At 39.0% G+C, this 17990-nt stretch overlaps 3 protein-coding genes across 6 annotated transcripts; 2 read left to right on the top strand and 1 right to left on the bottom strand.

Moving 5' to 3' along the window:
* The first annotated feature begins 480 nt into the window (after window positions 1–480).
* PAO2 (polyamine oxidase 2) lies at window positions 481–4879 on the top strand. The gene is made up of 10 exons (XM_089611657.1): window positions 481–979; window positions 1079–1194; window positions 1409–1497; window positions 1607–1720; window positions 1997–2084; window positions 2294–2379; window positions 2470–2572; window positions 3110–3207; window positions 3295–3724; window positions 4360–4879. The coding sequence occupies exons 1-10, from the start codon at window positions 940–942 to the stop codon at window positions 4666–4668; spliced, it is 1473 nt and encodes a 490-aa protein (XP_089467783.1). The 5' UTR covers window positions 481–939; the 3' UTR covers window positions 4669–4879.
* A 237-nt stretch (window positions 4880–5116) lies between these two features.
* NPG1 (tetratricopeptide repeat (TPR)-containing protein) lies at window positions 5117–10326 on the bottom strand. Of its 4 annotated transcripts, none has more exons than XM_089611618.1 (6): window positions 10081–10326; window positions 9159–9432; window positions 8830–9079; window positions 7261–8471; window positions 6746–6893; window positions 5117–5776 (listed from the first exon to the last, which is right to left on the bottom strand). In XM_089611618.1, exons 2-6 carry the CDS (start codon window positions 9312–9314, stop codon window positions 5457–5459), a joined length of 2085 nt encoding a protein of 694 aa, XP_089467744.1. In that variant the 5' UTR covers window positions 9315–9432; window positions 10081–10326; the 3' UTR covers window positions 5117–5456. The 4 variants fall into 4 exon arrangements, with proteins under 4 accessions (XP_089467744.1, XP_089467752.1, XP_089467770.1 ...); XM_089611626.1 differs by having other exon boundaries at window positions 10105–10326; XM_089611644.1 differs by lacking the exon at window positions 10081–10326 and adding an exon at window positions 10020–10057.
* A 5100-nt stretch (window positions 10327–15426) lies between these two features.
* LOC149407164 (4-hydroxyphenylpyruvate dioxygenase-like) lies at window positions 15427–17004 on the top strand. Its single transcript, XM_089611669.1, has 2 exons — window positions 15427–16589; window positions 16666–17004. Exons 1-2 carry the CDS (start codon window positions 15466–15468, stop codon window positions 16850–16852), a joined length of 1311 nt encoding a protein of 436 aa, XP_089467795.1. The 5' UTR covers window positions 15427–15465; the 3' UTR covers window positions 16853–17004.
* Window positions 17005–17990: the final 986 nt, after the last annotated feature.

Below are 17990 nucleotides of genomic sequence, written 5' to 3'. Positions count from 1 at the left end.
TTTCTCTTAATAATTAACTTAAATTAACCGAATTTTGACCTTTACGTCTGAGTTTGGGACATAAGAGCTGGAGATGTCAAAGCTCAGAAAAATGAGCTTGACCTTGTAAAATTGCGTTTCGCACCCTTTTTATATATATATATATATATATATATATATATATATATAAATGTGAAGTGTTTATAACTAATATAAAATAATTTAAACAACCAACTATATTGACGAATTGCATCATTTTATTTCGACGTACACAAGAAAAGTAGCAAATTCACAAATATGTGTAGACCTTTACGTCTAGTTTGGGAATTTCATGTCCACCGACCGAATTTCCCTTACTATCCTTATTGTCCACGTGGCATGCGAACAGGGCGAGTACTAACTCTTCCGCGTGAACCCGCGCGTGGGAAATATAAATTTCTCGTCTAGACTGCCAAAAACCAACTCTATAAAGCCCCTTAACACCCCTAAATTATCAATCTACCATTCGCGATCTCACGACTCTGAACTCACAACTCTCTCTCTCTCTCTCCGGAAAAAGTAATCCACATTAATTCCGTTTCTCACTTCTCCTCTTTCCTAAATTAAATCCATAACCCTTGATTCCTTGCACCAAAATCATCCTCGTTCAAGATCTCTCTGATGCGTTTCTCGGTCTCGGATTCCATTAGAGCAACCGCAAACAACTGAGTTTTTTTGTTGTAATTTTTTCGGAAAAGAAAACGATCTGTATGAGCCGCTTTGGGAAATCGGGTTTGACAGCAGTGAATTCTGATTCGAATAATTTTATAACGTGCCTTTTAATTTTTATTCTTCACTTTTCCCCTCAATTGAACATATCCCTGTTTATTTGTGGGAATAAATCCTTAGACCCGTTATTAATTTGTTCTAATCTCTATTTTAATCGAAACTCGAATAATCGGAGAAGTAATAATCTTTGCTATGGAGCCTGGAAATAGAAGTAATCCCCAATTACCTAGAGGTTGATTTTTTTTTTCTTTCTTTTACTCGATAATATTTTGATAATTTTAATTGGATTTAAAAATTAGATAGTTAATGTTTCTTTTGGGGGATAATGTAGCTCTTTGTAATTCGAGAATGGAGAAACCTAAAGTGTCATCGCCATCGGTGATCGTCATCGGGGCCGGAATGGCTGGGCTTTCTGCGGCGCGTGCTCTTCATGATGCCTCGTTTCAGGTATAATTCAGGGCTTAACATATATATAATTCAGGGCTGGGCCGTGTAAATTATCATTCTGGTTTCAAAATAAGTACGAGTGAATTTTCATGCTTGACAGTGCTTGCCGTACTTAGAACGTTTGAAAAGACTTTTTTTTTTTTTTTTTTTTTTTTTTTTTTTTTTTTTTAATTGTATCAAATTTGGAGTCTTTAAGCTACTATTTATGGTACAGGTTATGGTGCTGGAGTCACGAGATCGACTTGGCGGTCGAGTTCACACTGATTACTCGTTTGGTTTTCCCGTTGACCTTGGGGCCTCATGGTAAGCTTATCCCTTCCTATTTTTTTGGAAGTAGTGAAAACTGCTGATATTTTTCCTTAATATCTTGGATTTGGTGTTTGAAAGTTGTATCACACTGTTGATGCTTCAGGTTGCACGGTGTTTGTAAGGAAAATCCGTTAGCTGGGTTGATTGGGAGGCTGGGTTTACCCTTGTACCGTACTAGCGGGGATAACTCCGTGTTGTATGACCATGATCTTGAGAGGTAATTTCTTATAATAAACTGTTACAGTCACCACTTTTAGAATATTTCCTCTTTCAATCTCTTAGCGGAAGAAACGTTTATTGTATCGGCTAGTACTACTCAAAGGTGTTTGGTAATCTCAATAGCCCTTTATGGTTACGAGTTACTCCTCTAACTTGCTTTTTGTTTTCCGAGCAGCTGACAACTTGCTCGGAAGTAGGAGTAGAAGGGTTTAGATATTCCATTGACACACCCGCTCTTCTTAAGTATTAATACTAATTTTTTTTTTCTGTGCAGCTATGCACTCTTTGACATGGAGGGAAATCAAGTCCCACAGAAGTTGGTCACGGAAATTGGTGAAGTATTTGAGAGCATCTTACAGGAGGCATGTATTCGTTATCTCTCCCTTTTTTTTGGCAGCTGTAATAAAATACTAGTATCTGAGATGATATTTTTTGCTTGATCATTGGAATTGCTTTCTCCACCTTAAGTCTTACAATCCCGAAGAAAAATTTACAATAATCGTGAGCCTAAAATACTGTTTGCTTACTAATGGGGTATCCTCTAAGATCAGTTTGTTTATATGCAATGCAGACGGATAAAGTAAGACAAGAATTCAAAGAGGACATGTCGATAAGCCGTGCTTTCTCGATGGTCTTTGATAGGAGACCTGACCTAAGGTTTGATGAGAGAAACAATGTTCTTATTGGTTTTGTGATATCATTATAAGTTATATCTGACCGTATTGGAATTAATTTGTGGTTTTATAGGCTGGAAGGACTTTCACATAATGTACTTCAGTGGTATATATGCAGAATGGAAGGTTGGTTTGCTGCTGATGCTGATACAATTTCGGCCAAATCCTGGGATCAGGCAAGCTCTTGAGATTTATATACTTCAAATTTGAATGATAGTCTTTTGGTGATTAATGTGTGGGAGTGTGCGCTTATTCCATTTTTTAAACAAAAAACATTGCATTGAATTTAGAAGCAAGTTGACCAGGTTCGGGCTCAATTGCTGCTAAATTCGATACTCAATCATGTCAATCTCACCCTAGTTAACTTGGGATTCAGTCCAGACTCCTGTCTCCCAATATATGCGCTCATCTTACCCTTGCTTATACTATTAAAATCTATAAACTGCTGAGAATGAGTTCGAATAGTTTTGCGTCACTGATTCTATGTTCTCTCTATTAATTTACATGATGCAAAAAAAAAAAAAAAAAAGAGGAAAGAAACTATTAAGACCTGGATTTAGAAGCTGTTATGTTCTTACCATGCTTCACCATCTGCATTTATTTGCGCGGCAAGCATGGAAGCTTTGTAAAAAGTAGTGGCCAATCTTTTCCCATTCTCCGTAAAAACAGCCTCTTGAGAACAGGACTCATTTTGTTTGTTCCTTCATGTGTAGGAGGAATTACTTCCTGGTGGTCACGGGTTAATGGTAAGGGGATATCTTCCTGTCATTAACACACTTGCGAAAGGACTCGATATTCGCTTGGGTCATAGGTACAAGTTCTTTCCTGATCCCATGTACACAAGTATCTGTTCTGTTTCTGGTGCGTTATAATCAGCATTTATTATATACATGCATAGGGTTACGAATATAGAACGGCGTTTTCATGACGTGAAGGTAACAATAGAAGATGGGAAAACATTTGTGGCTGACGCAGCTGTGATTGCCATTCCTCTCGGCGTGTTGAAAGCAAAGGTCATAAAATTTGAGCCAAAGCTTCCAGAGTGGAAAGAAGCAGCCATTTCCGATCTTGGAGTTGGAATCGAGAATAAAATTATTTTGCACTTTGACAAGGTCTTCTGGCCGAATGTCGAGTTCTTGGGAGTGGTTGCGGAGACCTCTTATAGCTGCAGCTACTTTCTAAATCTGCACAAAGCAACTGGGCATTCTGTGCTTGTATATATGCCTGCTGGTCAGTTAGCCAAAGACATTGAGAAAATGTCTGATGAAGCAGCTGCCAATTTCGCATATGTGCAGCTCAAGAAGATCCTTCCCGATGCTTCTGATCCGGTAAGCCTTTTGCGCCACAAAGTCTTCCTACATTTAAAAAAAAAATAATCGCAAATTGTTCCCACGTTCTATGTTACACTACAAGTAAGATCTATTAAATTCGCCGATCTCTCGTAGAGCCATCCATCCCCTAATAGACCTTATGAACCGTAGTGTAATGTAGCTTGGAGGTTTTATAATTGAATCATGCACCGCTTTAAATAATAATGCTATTGATTGTGTCATTTCATTCTCGGGCCAGTAATTTTTTATTAGTTTATAATCGTAGAGCCATCCATCCCCTAATAAGACCTTATGAACCGTAGTGTAATGTAGCTTGGAGGTTTTAGAATCGAATCATGCACTGCTTTAACTAATAATGCTATTGATTGTGTCATTTCATTCTCGAGCCAGTAATTTTTATTAGTTTATAATCGTAGAGCCATCCATCCCCTAATAAGACCTTATGAACCGTAGTGTAATGTAGCTTGGAGGTTTTATAATTGAATCATGCACCGCTTTAAATAATAATGCTATTGATTGTGTCATTTCATTCTCGGGGCAGTAATTTTTATTAGTTTATAATTGTACTTTGGTGCAAGAAGATTCTTACATTTCAAATTGTTTATTAATGTAACTAGTCTCCGTTGGTGCAGATTCATTATCTTGTTTCACACTGGGGAACAGACGTCAATTCACTGGGGTCGTATAGCTACGACGCGGTGGGAAAGCCCCACGATCTGTACGAGAGGCTGAGAATCCCGATCGATAACCTATTCTTTGCGGGGGAAGCGACGAGCGCAGACTATCCGGGGTCGGTGCACGGAGCCTTCTCCACCGGATTGATGGCCGCCGAAGACTGCAGAATGCGGGTCCTCGAGCGGTACGGGGAGCTGGATTTGTTCCAGCCTGTCATGGGCGAGGACGGCCTTGTTTCCGTCCCCCTTCTCATCTCCCGTGTCTAAGCTCCACTTGCTCGCTCCCAACACGCGGGATTTTATTCACCCGTTTTTGCCATTTTTGATTGGCCTGACTTGGGAAAAGCTTGTCTGGGAATTCCTGTTTTCCCGTTAGATTTTATCAGTCCAACCATTTTTGGTTTTGATGTGTTGTGCACTGGGGTATTCGTTTCTATTGGAGGAGACTATATTAATATGAATTTGGTGGTTAGTTTCTTTTGGTCGTGTCGGATTTGATATGAATTAAGTTGTCCTATGTTGATGGGCTCTAGTACACTGAAATGCTTGGTATTATTATGTCTTACGAACAAGATTATATCTCTCTCGTCATATAGCTAATTCTGGTACTGAAAGAGTGGTTCCAACTATTGATTCGTGTAATTAGAAAAACCAATCAAGTTAAATAGGTTTACCATTTAGGATTAGACTTGAACAGAAAATTGAAGAGTAACAGTAGCAAGTTAGAGGAATAAAGTAATATAACTTTCAAGCACATACTAAGTAATTGATGAATTTAATAATATATTCGAACTGATCAATTAAATGATTACATAGAAAGTATCAAAAAATGAAGAACCTTTCCCCCGCCAGAAAGGCACAAATAAAAAATGATGATCCGAATCAACATTATTGATATGAACTCAAAAGTAGTAACAATTCCCATTAATTTTTTTTTTTCTTTCTTCTTTCTTTCTACAATGCCTCTGTCAACAAAAGCAGCATATATATGTATCAGAGCATCATGGCTATAAGGTATACAAAAAAAAAAAAAAAAAAAACCCCTTGAAAGGTTGTCAATAAAGAGAGCTGAAGCTCTCTACGGGATCGGATTCTTCGAGCATGGAAGCCGCTTGGAAGCAATCCGTAGCATCAGCTATCCGTCCATCGTCTCTGTGAACTATCCCCAAATAATACCAAGCCTTGCGATTTGTGGGGTCGATCCTCAATGCGTCCGAGAGTAGGCTTCTTGCCACAGGGAACGCATCTGAGCCAATCTTGGCCATCAGAGAGCCAATCAAAATCTTGCAAGGAACAAAACTTGGGTCCATCACAAGAGCAGCTGTATATGCGCCTAGCGCTTCTTGAGTTTCACCTCGTCCTTCCCACATAAGACCTGGTCAAATAAAAAAGATGAAAAAGAATTTCAAAATATGCACAAACAGAAAGCCGTTGGCTATAACTTGGGATTTCGAGATTTAAGATTCTACGGCCTATGACGAAAAGTTAAAACAGTATGGTTTTAATTGCAATGTTTTATAGTCACATAAAACCAGCAGCAAATAAACGAGCACCAAGCGATATCCAATATTTTTTTCTTCCCTCATATCCAAATTCCGTTCTGTCTAATTACAACTAATTGGGAGACCCGAAGATCAGTCACATTCCAAATGAAAATTATAGCTCTAGAGTATCACTTCTTTGAGTTTTCTATTTTGGCAAGTTTTCCTTGAATGTTAAGATATCGCTCTGTCTACCATCTCATTTGTAATTCATGAAAAATAAGCCCTTTTCATGAATATCAACAGGTATTATGAGCGGTCCAGAGCGATAATTTATTCATTGGGACTGATTTCTCTCAAGTCCAATCATGAAAATCCTTTGGCAGAGAACGACTCTGGTTACTAAATGACACTGGGAGCAATTTGCTTATTGTACTCTTTTAGCTTACCATAATCAAAAGGTACAACGGCCCAAGCAACCAGACTTAACATAAATGTTGTCACTGGAGCCATTCTAAAAAGGCAGTTATACGGTCAATGCATCATATGGGGAATAAACTCTAGTTGTTACAGATCTATTATAACAAAGAGTGAAGTTAGTCCCTGGATCACCTAGCAATTGGAAACTAGCAATTGCTAGATAGGTATCTGTAGAGAGGCTTGAGCCCAGGTACTATAGGAAATAAACCAATGGCCTGACCACTCGACAAAAACTCTTAGGTGATACTCAGTTAACATTCATAGGGTATTTTAAAAATTTATCCGCTCAATAGATATCATGCAGGACTGATATCAACCCACATAAGAAAATGACTGATATGATAACCCACACTTATTTAAATAAAGTAGTTTTGAGTTCTTGCCTTCAGTGTGCCATGTTTCCGCACTGTAGAGTCTGAGTTGCCTGGCTTTTCCCAAACAAATTTCGACATCATTCCAGTGTGAAAGACTTGAGTACAAGTTTGCCAAACCGTGCCACACTTCAAATTCGTCGACTTTATCATTCTCAATCTGTAACAAAAGAAGAAATTTAGGAGGATTAAAATCGAAGATAAGTTATTAGTGTGGCGTATGGATACACTGTAGTCGAAATAAGGTTAAAGACCACTGGAGCAAATAACATGCATTGATACTTCCGTACATAAATCGAAGGAAGGAATCAAACTCTCAATTCATTCACATCATCTTGATTTAAGTATGATACAGTCAATGTGATAAATCATGTCAAAATACTCTGACTAAGACATTCAGTTATTGTGGAAGCAAAAGATCAAATTCGTTTGATGTAGTGATACAAAAAAACTATCAATTGATATTTCTCAATAAATCTATTTGAGACAGGCAAAAAATTCAAAATATATTGGAGCAGAGTTTTTACCTTGGGATTAACCTTGGTAGTCCCAAACGACTTCCTTTGGGCTTGTACCAAAGCAAGTAGATATCGATAGGTTTCGATAGCTTCCGTAGGTTGCAACTTGGAAATCTTTAGCTTCGCTTTGAGCCTGAGCAAGGGTCCTTGATCCCACTTCACAGTCTCATCCAAAGCCGCATCAGTGACCACTTCAGACTCTGAAAACCTTTGCTGAGCAGACAAAACTAAGGCGAGCAATCTCCAACCCTTTATCACGGAACCCCCAGTTTCGTCGACAAATTGTTTGGCGTAACGCAAAGCAGCGTTGAGATTTCGATGCTCCGAATACTGAACTCCCAAGTCGTAAATCAAATCGGAGTTGCTGTGCTCCGAAGAAAGTGCCGCGTCTAACGCCTTAAGTGCGTCGGACTGAAGACGAGACCTCTCTGTATCAGAGGAACATATTTTAGCTTGTCTCCCCAAACAAAGTCCCAGCATGTGAAGACCCACACCCTTTAAATGATCAGCCCTTTCCTGAGCTAAACTCACCGCTCTTTGTGCATAACCAACTCCCTCGGCAGCGAGACATGAATCCTCGCTGCATATCTTGGCAGCCAAAAGCAGAGCCGTGATGTCATCAGGCCGTTCGTGCTTGTGTAGAGACTTCCGTAAGAGATTCAAAGCAGCTTTGTTTTCCCCGGCCCCACTATAGCAAAGCGCCAAAAAGTTCCAACGGTCGACCCGGTGATACGTTCCGGGCATGATCTCTATGATTTGTTTCGCCAGAGCTGAAGTGTGGTTACATATCGACAGAGCAAAGGTTAGGTGATCCATCACTGATGGGTCCCATTTGGCCTTTCCGATGTGGAATTTTCTCAGGAGAATCATCAAGAGTAGTATCGCCTCTTCCAGATTATTCTTGGGAACGTACGAGGTATCTATCTGAACGCCTAAACTTGGCGGGCCCGCCTCTACTCCGCTGTAGAGCAAGTAGACAGCGAATGCCTTTTGAATCCTCGTGCAACACTCGTTCTCGAGGTTCCATAGACTGAGAAGAGCTCGGCGGTAAGAGGATATGGCTTCCTGATGGCAACCCGCGAGCTTCCATAGCTCCGGAAGAAGCTCCACTGCCTGGCTGACTATCTCTTGCAATTTATTATCCACTTCAACCTCGGGTATGCCTCCCTGGAATATCTTCTCCACCGCGTCAAGCACGCTCTTACATTCTTGAGCAGCCTCTACAGAAAAAAAGAAGGAATATGGTTAACCCAGGAAACACAGTACGTTAACAGTTAGGCTATGTCTGGAGCGGGACTTTACGAATGAAAATAAAGAAGATGAAAATGCGAGAGAAATCCTAAAGCCTCTATTGTGTTCAAGTACATTTTAAGGAATATAGAATAAGTTCTTTCATAAAACGGTCCCAAGGAAATCCCTAACACGTACGAATTTTCTTGAATTTTCATTTCCCACACATTTTCCAAGGAAACGGATAGACCAATTTCATTATACATTTTCCTCAACCCAAACAACACAAGGAAAAAACAATGGCTTCTAACTTTTTTTCCCCCTCTGATGTTTCAGTTCAAAACATACCATTTAATCTCCCAAGCTTTTTAAGGGACTTGGCTTTCAAGCATATGGCTTCGAGAACGAGACTAGCAGCGTGCTGTGAGACCGCGTGCTTCGAGTCGCTTCGTGTACGGCCCTTCTTGTGGGGCTTTTCAGCGAGAGAGGGTTGTAAGCGCTGTATAGCAGCTTGGAGATCAATGCCATCGAACACCCGAAGAGCACCTTCAACATTGCCTCTCTGATACTCCAATTTCCCCAAGAGAGCCCTCGCTTCCTGTCACACATGTCGTATAGTTATATATAACCAAGAAAAAAATAAAACGAAAATTCAACGTCATAAATAAGAACTTCACCTCAAAATTAAGCGCTAAACCTTCTCTCAACGAAGATTCGGCCTCTTGGATGTTTCCTTCGTCGAGCTTGGCCTCAACATCTGTCGTTTCGAAGGAAACCCCGTTCGAATAAACTTCACGAGAGACCGTTTCTAGTTCATACTCTCTCGAATCCATCACTGCACTCGTCTGTATCCTCTGCTTCTTTTGCCTTCCTTCCCCGACTCTCCTCTCATCTGCTGTCTTCTTCGCCCGTGCAAAATTATGCTAAATCACGGCACTTGTGTTTTGGTCTCTGCAGAATTCAATTCAAAGAGCATTTGACCGTGACTGATTGATCAGCAAATAAAAGAAAATATTTCAAATATATAATATAATATATATTTGTATATTATAGATTTGCAGGACTCATCGTAATGTTGATATTAAGAATTCATTTGAATCCAGAAAATCCAAAGATCCTGTATTCGTATATTACAATTTGCCATATAAGAAACATTCAAAATTGAAAATGCTTGATTGAAGTTCATACATTATCAATGTGAGTCGCTCGGAAACAAAAAAAAATGTAGAACTAGCAAATTAAAAAAAAAATGGAAAAATATTGAAAAGCCTCGCGATTTCGAATATACATGGAGGTTGTGGGACCCAGATTTAAAACAACGCAAAAAAAAAAAAAAAAAAAAAAAAAAAAAAAAAAAAAAAAGTCGACATTATCAACACAGCTTTTGAGTCGACATTATCAAAAACAGCTTTTGATCAGCTAAATGTCTTCGCTTTTGTTTCATCTTTTTTCTTCAAAAGAAGAGAAAGGTTTGACGAAAGACGCATTGATATATTGATTTCTAATTTATTTTCCATTTCTCGTCAATCCAACAATACCTTTGAGAGACAGAGAGATTGCAATACCAAGAAAGAGATGGATTCGAGATATTTCCATTACCTCGAGATAAAGATAAATACAAACCTCCGGCGAGAATCTCTTTCTCTCGGCTGATCCACGACGTGCGCAATCACGGAGGAAACAACCCCGTCGAACCTTCTAATTTTTTTTTTTTTTGGTGATAGAGATCGATTGAGATTGATGGGATCTGAATAACGTTCTGAAAATTCGAGGGAAAAAAAAAAGGAAAAAGAATAACGTTCTAAATCCTAAAATAAAAAGATTAATTACAAGAAAACATTTATCATCTAGCATAGACTAGTATTAATTTCACATCATTTCAAAAATAGAGGTGGAGGTGGTAAGTTCAATAATAAAAAACAACAAAATCGCCTTATAAAAGAAAAAAAAAATTAGAAAACATGGCTCCCTAATCTTGATGAATTTACACTTATTTATACATTTTTATTTTCTTTTTTATTATTGCAGTCAAACTTTTTGAATGTGTAAATTATGACTTATGGCTATTTACCAAAAATTTAAAAGATGTTTGTTAAATAACTAACCATATATGTAAATAAACTATATATTTAATGAACAAAAAAAGGCAAGTAATGTAAGACGGAATTACGGAACAACAAGGCTGAGGTGGAGAAAAATCGACATCGGAGCTGAAACGGACGAAAAGCTAGAGAAGGCCGAAGAAAAAAAAATTTGTTTCAGATCGGATGAAAGGAGAAGGGAGAGAGAAACGACGCTAGAGTTTCATATATTTATAACCGATTATGTTTTGTAATTATATTGTTGGATACTAATTTTTAATTGAGCAAATTACTTGAATTTTTTCTTACTTTAAGGATATACTTCTTCTTGACACATGATTTATTTTACTCAATTTATATAAATTTTTAATCCAATTATTTAAACAAACAAAAAATAATAATCACAAAATATTAACAAATATGCAAGTACTACACAAATATTATGCGCACTAATAAATCTTAGATATAATTTTTAAATAACTTAAATTAATTATTATTACAAATCAAATGAATCAATATTAGTCTAAATCGTACTTAATTATGTAATATGTTGATCGAGAAGAGGTGAGTCCAAAGTGATTGAAAGTTTTGTTTCTTGTCCATCATCGACTCATACCACATCAACCTCCTTGGATTTGCATCTTCGGGATGAGCGAGGTCTCAAACCATTTTCATTGTTTGAGGGACACGCCTAAATTCAAAATAAAAAATAAAATAAAAAGCTAAATGAGGTTTGGAGGGAAGAATTCATCGAAGTTTGCGTTTTTACTCATAATACTCTTTAGTGAGATGAAACTTGAAAAAGTAGCAAAACACAATATGACACAGCTCTCTACACAACCTTAAAGAGTGTGAAGGAAAATTTTAGGTAGTTCAATAATCCTTGAGTAATAGTGCAAATATTGATAAGGAAGTCATGTCGCTAGCAGAGGTTTGAGATTTATAAACGTAAAATTGGCAAGATTTTTGCAGCAAAAAATCACGAGAACTGTGGTTAAAAGAGAAGATAACATCTCACAGTTTTTCCACGCTCGACCTGGCACTTGGCTTAGTTCTAGAGTTCTCATCGGGGATCAGATACAAAGAAAATTAACAAACCTTTCAACTAGTTCTTGACGAAATGGACAATGAGGTTTTGGCGGACGAAGAGTTCAAGCCAGTTGGCTTCTCGTAATTTGTTGGTACAAACTACTTACACAAAATAACAGGAAAGAATAAAGAAATAGTAATAATATTGTGGCAGCAATAACTATCGTAAATAAAGGCAAATAAAGAAGAGTTAATATTGTGGCTAATATACAAACGTGTGATTAAAGCAATGTATCCTTGATTTTGTGGGGTAGAGGTATTATAATATTCTACTAATATTGTGTACGTTAACACCCCCTCAAGATCGAGTTGGCAGAGAAATTGTCGATGATGACTACCTTGCGTAAAAAATGACGAAATGTGTCTACGTCAAGTGGCTTGGTGAAGAGGTCAGCAAGTTGGTCAGCAGAGCATATGTAAAAAAAAGTGAAATATCGCCTTATGTGATTTTTTCACGCACCAAATGACAATCAATTTTAATGTGTTTTGCACGTTCATGAAAAACTAGATTTTTAGCGATATGAATTGTTGAGTGATTATCCCAATAGAAATAAATTAGAGCAGTGAGATTAACTCGTCAATCCTGGAGAAGAAATTTAAGGTATTGTAATTCGACAGTGATGACGGCTAATGATCTATATTCAACCTCGGTTGAAGATCAAGCAATCGTCAGTTTTTTCTTGGACTTCCAAGAGATTGAGCTATCACCTAATATCGTGAAATATCTTGTCGTCGAACGTCGACTAACTAGACAACCAATCCAATCTGAGTTGGAATACCTAGTTAAGGTAAGAGAGCTTGTGGAAGAAAGAAACAACTCATTTCCAACCGATCCTTTGAGGTTACGAAGAACACGATCAGCGGCGTTGAGATGAGTAGAGTGTGGGGTTTGGAGGAATTGACTAAGAGAGGTGACAACATATTGAATTTTAGGTCAAGTCATAGTTAAATATAAGAGACGACTAATAAGGCGACGATAAATTGTCGGGTTGGGAAGATGAGTACCATAATTGAGCTTTAAATAGAGGTGTTGTTCCATTGGAGAAATGGATGATCGAGAACTAAGCATTCTCATGTCTTTAAGAATGTATAGGGTATATTTGTGTTGGCAGAGAAAGATTCCTTTCTTGGAATGATCGTAGAAGGATCATGAATGTTTCCCATTGTGGCGATTCATCTGATTAGAGTAGAGTGAAAGACGGCTGATTCAATGCTTGAATTTGGCCTGACATTTAGATCTTGTTGTTTTCTTCTTGTCGGACCAAGTGTAGATACAATGGACTGATGGAAACAGTTCCATAAGAATGATCTGGCTACGTATCGCTAAGAAATTGTCAGATAGACCTTGCAAAAACTCTATGGACATGTTTTGATGGTGTCGTTCAAATTTTTTTTTTCCATTCCCATAGATACAAGAAGATGGTATAATGATTGGATTTAACACATCCCATAAGAATTTAAGCTGTGTAACATAAAGAAACGCAATCATTATCTCTTGGTTGAGAGCTGAGATAGACTGTTTCAATTGGCATATTTTTGGAGCATTTGATTGTGAAAATCGCTCCTTTAGATCTGATGAGATTTGAGTCATTTTATCGACATAGATAATGGTCTTCCGAATTTTCGGCGAGACAGAGTTAAACAACCTACACTCGACCAAGTCATTACTTTGCTTCAAGTTTACCAACGCTACTTCTTCTTCAGGAATTGGTAGAGAACTATCAAGGAACTTGAGTTTTCTTTTAGCTCGCAGCGCCGTAGTGATGGGTCGACTTTACGATCCATTGTTGTCGCCGATTAGTAGTAGGGTGACGAGGACAAAGGAAGGGCTATCGGAGTGGTGGATAATGTATGGGTTAGAATTGTGCATTATAGATAACGTATTTTGTGGCTGGATTCATTTCAGACTGGATATTTAAAAAAGCCATGTTTAAACCACGCTCTGATACCATGGAAAAACGAAAACAATAGCAGGAATTACTCCAAAACCAAAAAAGATCATGAATTATGATCATGAGAGCCATGTGACGAGTTACAGACGCAATAGTTATAAACTAATATAGTCTAGGAAGATTTGGTCATAGAGATCAATTTCTAAGTTGTAGCCACGAAGAGGAAAAAAAATGGGGATAATTTTCAACAGAAATGTCTGATACCACCATAAGCCTATGTACTTAAATTTTTTTTATTTGTTTTCTTTTTCTTCAATGTATTACTTTTTGTAATGGATCCGATCGTATTTTTTCCTATGTTTTAGTATTATTATTATTTGATACAACACGATTCAAAGTAAAATAAATGTAAGTTATAAAAATGGTTGTCTTGGCTAAGAACTCTTTAGTTTAATTGGTTTAATACTAAACAATTTAAATTTGATGGTTTAAACCGATTAATTTAGTGTATCATTTTAGTTGACCATAAATTAAGAAGCACACATATGCTACTGATAAGTCAGTTGATAGAATGTCTCTAATAATTGGGCGAATTTGAGTATCTCTCTTCGGTCTTGGCAGTGACATGATTTTTTGGATCTATGTAACCACCTGATCAACGAAGATTTGAGGAATTTTATTGTTCATGTACTCATTCCTGGGTCCTAAGGATGCACAAATTTCTCACTTCCTCACAGATGTACAGTTCACCACAGCGCGGAGTGAAGAGAGCTCTATTGAGAGGCTGGTCACGATTCGTAATCTAATTACAATTTCACATATATATATCCTCACAAATTCCTATCACTATGTGAGACCCTAATCTAAGTAACATTGTTGTTGAGACTATTGCGTTCCACACAATCGAATCCTCGATTTGGCTTTGGGAAACAAATTAAAGCCATCACCTCCGTACTTTGCATTCAACACCCGACATCATAATTTATCATGGCCCGTCTTCCATTTTGGCAAGAGAGCTTTATTCAAGTCATGTTTTCTATGAAACCCGAGTCCATCATACCTCTTAGGTTTGCACAACGCATTCCATTCATACAACGCAAGAAAATGAGTTTTCTTGCTTGACCTCACCCACCAAAACGGAATAACATTTTTTTATATATTAAATATGGTTTATAGCTAGAAAAATATAACGGATTAGATCACTTGAAACGTTAACATTGTTAGTTGACTAATGTTTCAAATGTATTTCAAATATAGACATTGAATCGTTAATCTCTATTAATTTTATCTATATTTTGGGTATTTGTATACCGTTAATGTATGTTAATGATTATTTTTGCAAAAGTAACAGAACATTAACTATTTATCAAAATTTAAATTTATACGTGACTAAATAGTTACATAACCTAAATATTTATCGTCCATACGGTCAGGGTCGGCTCGAGGCTTAAGCCACTTATATTATTTTGCGGAAAATATGACTCAAATTTTAAGAGAAAATAGCTTAAATTTTTTAGAAAATAAAATATTATATTTAATTTTTTTAATATACATTTAAAAAGTCTTAATTTTTTTTTACTCTTGCCTATTGGCTTGGGCTTGAGAAACAAATTGATTTCACTTAAAAAAAAATATATGTAAAGTCAAAGTATAAAAATGCAAATGAGGGATATGGTTCAAAGGAATTTTTTATTTTTGGTATAGTATCCTAGCCTTCTAGAAAATCAGCCTCTTTGGTAAGCTGACGTGGCGTTCTCTATCCCAAAATGACCAAGCCCCACTCCTGACAGTCCACGTGGCACAACACAAAGCCTATTATTATAAATATATATTTCTTCCGTGTAATGAAATGAAACACATAGAGAAGCCATCCTGATTCCTGATCGACAGACAGACAGACAAAAAAAAAAAAAAAACAGAAAATGGGGAAAGAGAGCGAGGAGCAGAAGAAGGGGAGCGAAGAAGAGGAGTTCAAGCTTGTGGGGTTCTCGAAATTCATCCGCACAAACCCCAAATCGGACCTCTACGAAGTTCATCAGTTCCACCACGTGGAGTTCTGGTGCGGCGACGCCACCAACACGGCTCGGCGCTTCTCTTGGGGCCTCGGCCTTCCCATCTCCGCCAAGTCCGACCTCTCCACCGGAAACCGCCACCACGCCTCCTACCTCCTCTCCTCCCATAGCCTCCGCTTCCTCTTCACCGCCCCTTACTCTCCCGCCATCTCCGACTCCGACTCCTCCTCCGCCGCCATCCCCTCCTTCCTCCGCTCCCACTTCCTCTCCTTCGCCGCCGCCCACGGCCTCGCCGTCCGCGCAATCGCACTCCAAGTCTCCGACGCCGCCGCCGCTTTCCGAACCGCCGTCTCCCGCGGCGCCGTCCCCTCCTTCCCTCCGGCCTCCCTCGGCGACGGCGCCGCCCAGCTCGCCGAGGTCCGGCTCTACGGCGACGTGGTCCTCCGCTTCCTCAGCTTCTCGTCCTCCGCGGAATCCTCCGTCTTCCTCCCCGGCTTCGAGCCCGTGCCCTCGCCCCCACTCGACTACGGCCTCCGCAGGCTCGACCACGCCGTGGGGAACGTCCCCGAGCTCGGGCCGGCCGTCGACTACATAAGGAAGATCACAGGGTTCCACGAGTTTGCAGAGTTCACGAAGGATGACATTGGGACGGCGGAGAGCGGGCTGAACTCGGTGGTGCTGGCCAACAACGAAGAGACGGTGCTGCTGCCGGTGAACGAGCCGGTGCACGGCACGAAGCGCAAGAGTCAGATCCAGACGTACTTGGAGCACAACGAGGGCCCCGGCGTGCAGCACCTGGCCATCGCCTCCCAAGACATATTCCGCACTCTGCGCGAGATGCGCAGCCGCTCCCTCCTCGGGGGCTTCGACTTCATGCCCCCGCCTCCCCCCACCTACTACACCAACCTGCGCTCGCGTGCCGCCGATGTCTTGTCGGAGCAGCAGATGCGCGACTGTCAGGACTTGGGGATCCTCGTCGACCGCGATGATCACGGCACCCTCCTTCAGATCTTCACCAAGCCAATCGGCGACAGGTACCTACGCCTTTCGCTCACTGCAATCGACAGTGATATGCGTTGTTTCTAACTTGAGTGAATCAAACATTCTCAGGCCGACGATATTTATAGAGATAATCCAGAGAATTGGGTGCATGATGAAGGACGAGGAAGGGAATTCGTATCAGAAAGGGGCGTGTGGAGGCTTTGGAAAGGGAAACTTCTCGGAGCTGTTCAAATCCATCGAAGAATTCGAGAAGACACTTGAAGCTAAGTGCAACGCAGACTCTGTTTCTCTGTAGTTGTACTCAATATTTCATCCATGTAGTGTAGTGTATAACATTACAATGCATTTTACTCCCTGATTTTAGTCTGTGGCCAGAAAAATAAAACACACGAATGTGCCTCACTAGAAAACCATAAATTCAAATATACAATGCATCTTGGTTTATTCTGTTCTTGGCGCTCAATCACTTTAGATTGCTCACGGAGGAAGTTATCTTGTTCTTGTGTTTGATTATCTGTTTTCGTGTGTGATTTTGGTTGTTCTGTGTTGTTTACTCTAACGCGTACTATAAGACATGGTGAGTGTGACCCTACACAACTTTGTAAAAGATGTGTACCAACCAACCAAGCAATTCGTAATATATATTAATGAATGAAGGCAAAATAACATATCACACTCTCTATTTGCTATAATAGCACGAGTAAAGGAAGCAACATGACACTGAAACTAGTAAACTCATGGAATGGGATATCATTCATTACAGCAGGAAATAATCTCAAAATTAAATCCAATGAAGTAAACTTGTAAATTAGTGTAAACATACCAAATTTTGATCGACTTAAGCTAGTTTGCAAACAATGCATCTATATTCTCACAAGGCATGTCAACAACACCAAAAGATAATGGGAGAGATATATCAACTTTCTTTGGTTTAGTAAACTATTCATTCTAATCATGCTAATCATGAGCATGACCACATTGTATGTTATGTTTCATAGTTGACGAAATGATGAAACAAACAAGAGCAGCGTCCTGTTCTTGGTCATTGACAGTGCATATTTTTTCAAGTGCAGGCATATATACTGAGAGGATCAAATTCATGCATACCTTAAAAAATGCTCAAAATAAAACTCCTAAGAATTACAATCGAAAAAAGTTAAATCACCTAACTATGAAATCAAACTCCTAAGAATTACTATTAGAAAAAGTTAATCACCTAACTATGAAATCAAACTCCTAAGAACTACATTCAATAACAGTTAATCATCTAACTACTGTTCTCAGCCTTCCAAATTTTGAATTTAGGGTCATCTGTCTTTGGAGATTTGGCTTCTCCGGTGAGGTGATCGTCTTTGCTGCGGCCACAGATGAACATTTGGACTGACTGAGACCATTGTAAGTAATTTTGGCCATTCAATTTGTGGCTAGTGATA

Source organism: Urtica dioica, chromosome 1 (genome assembly GCF_054948205.1).
Source record: "Urtica dioica subsp. dioica isolate 48M chromosome 1, U.dioica_male_clone48M_v1_H2, whole genome shotgun sequence".
Lineage (NCBI taxonomy): Eukaryota > Viridiplantae > Streptophyta > Magnoliopsida > Rosales > Urticaceae > Urtica > Urtica dioica.
Note: the sequence above shows the minus strand (reverse complement) of the source record. Positions and strands in the feature narration are given on the sequence as shown.

Bases quoted from the DNA above. Each gene is read 5' to 3' on its own strand.
- PAO2 (XM_089611657.1), top strand. From the start codon at position 940: ATGGAGCCTGGAAATAGAAGTAATCCCCAATTACCTAGAG. The intron at 3,208-3,294 runs GTACAAGTTCTT...ATACATGCATAG, and splicing joins GATATTCGCTTGGGTCATAG to GGTTACGAATATAGAACGGC. The intron at 3,725-4,359 runs GTAAGCCTTTTG...CCGTTGGTGCAG, and splicing joins TTCCCGATGCTTCTGATCCG to ATTCATTATCTTGTTTCACA.
- NPG1 (XM_089611618.1), bottom strand. From the start codon at position 9,314: ATGGATTCGAGAGAGTATGAACTAGAAACGGTCTCTCGTGAAGTTTAT. The intron at 8,472-8,829 runs GTATGTTTTGAA...TTTTTTCTGTAG, and splicing joins AAAGCTTGGGAGATTAAATG to AGGCTGCTCAAGAATGTAAG. The intron at 5,777-6,745 runs GCAAGAACTCAA...TTATTTGACCAG, and splicing joins GGAAACATGGCACACTGAAG to GTCTTATGTGGGAAGGACGA.
- LOC149407164 (XM_089611669.1), top strand. From the start codon at position 15,466: ATGGGGAAAGAGAGCGAGGAGCAGAAGAAGGGGAGCGAAGAAGAGGAG. The intron at 16,590-16,665 runs GTACCTACGCCT...AAACATTCTCAG, and splicing joins ACCAAGCCAATCGGCGACAG to GCCGACGATATTTATAGAGA.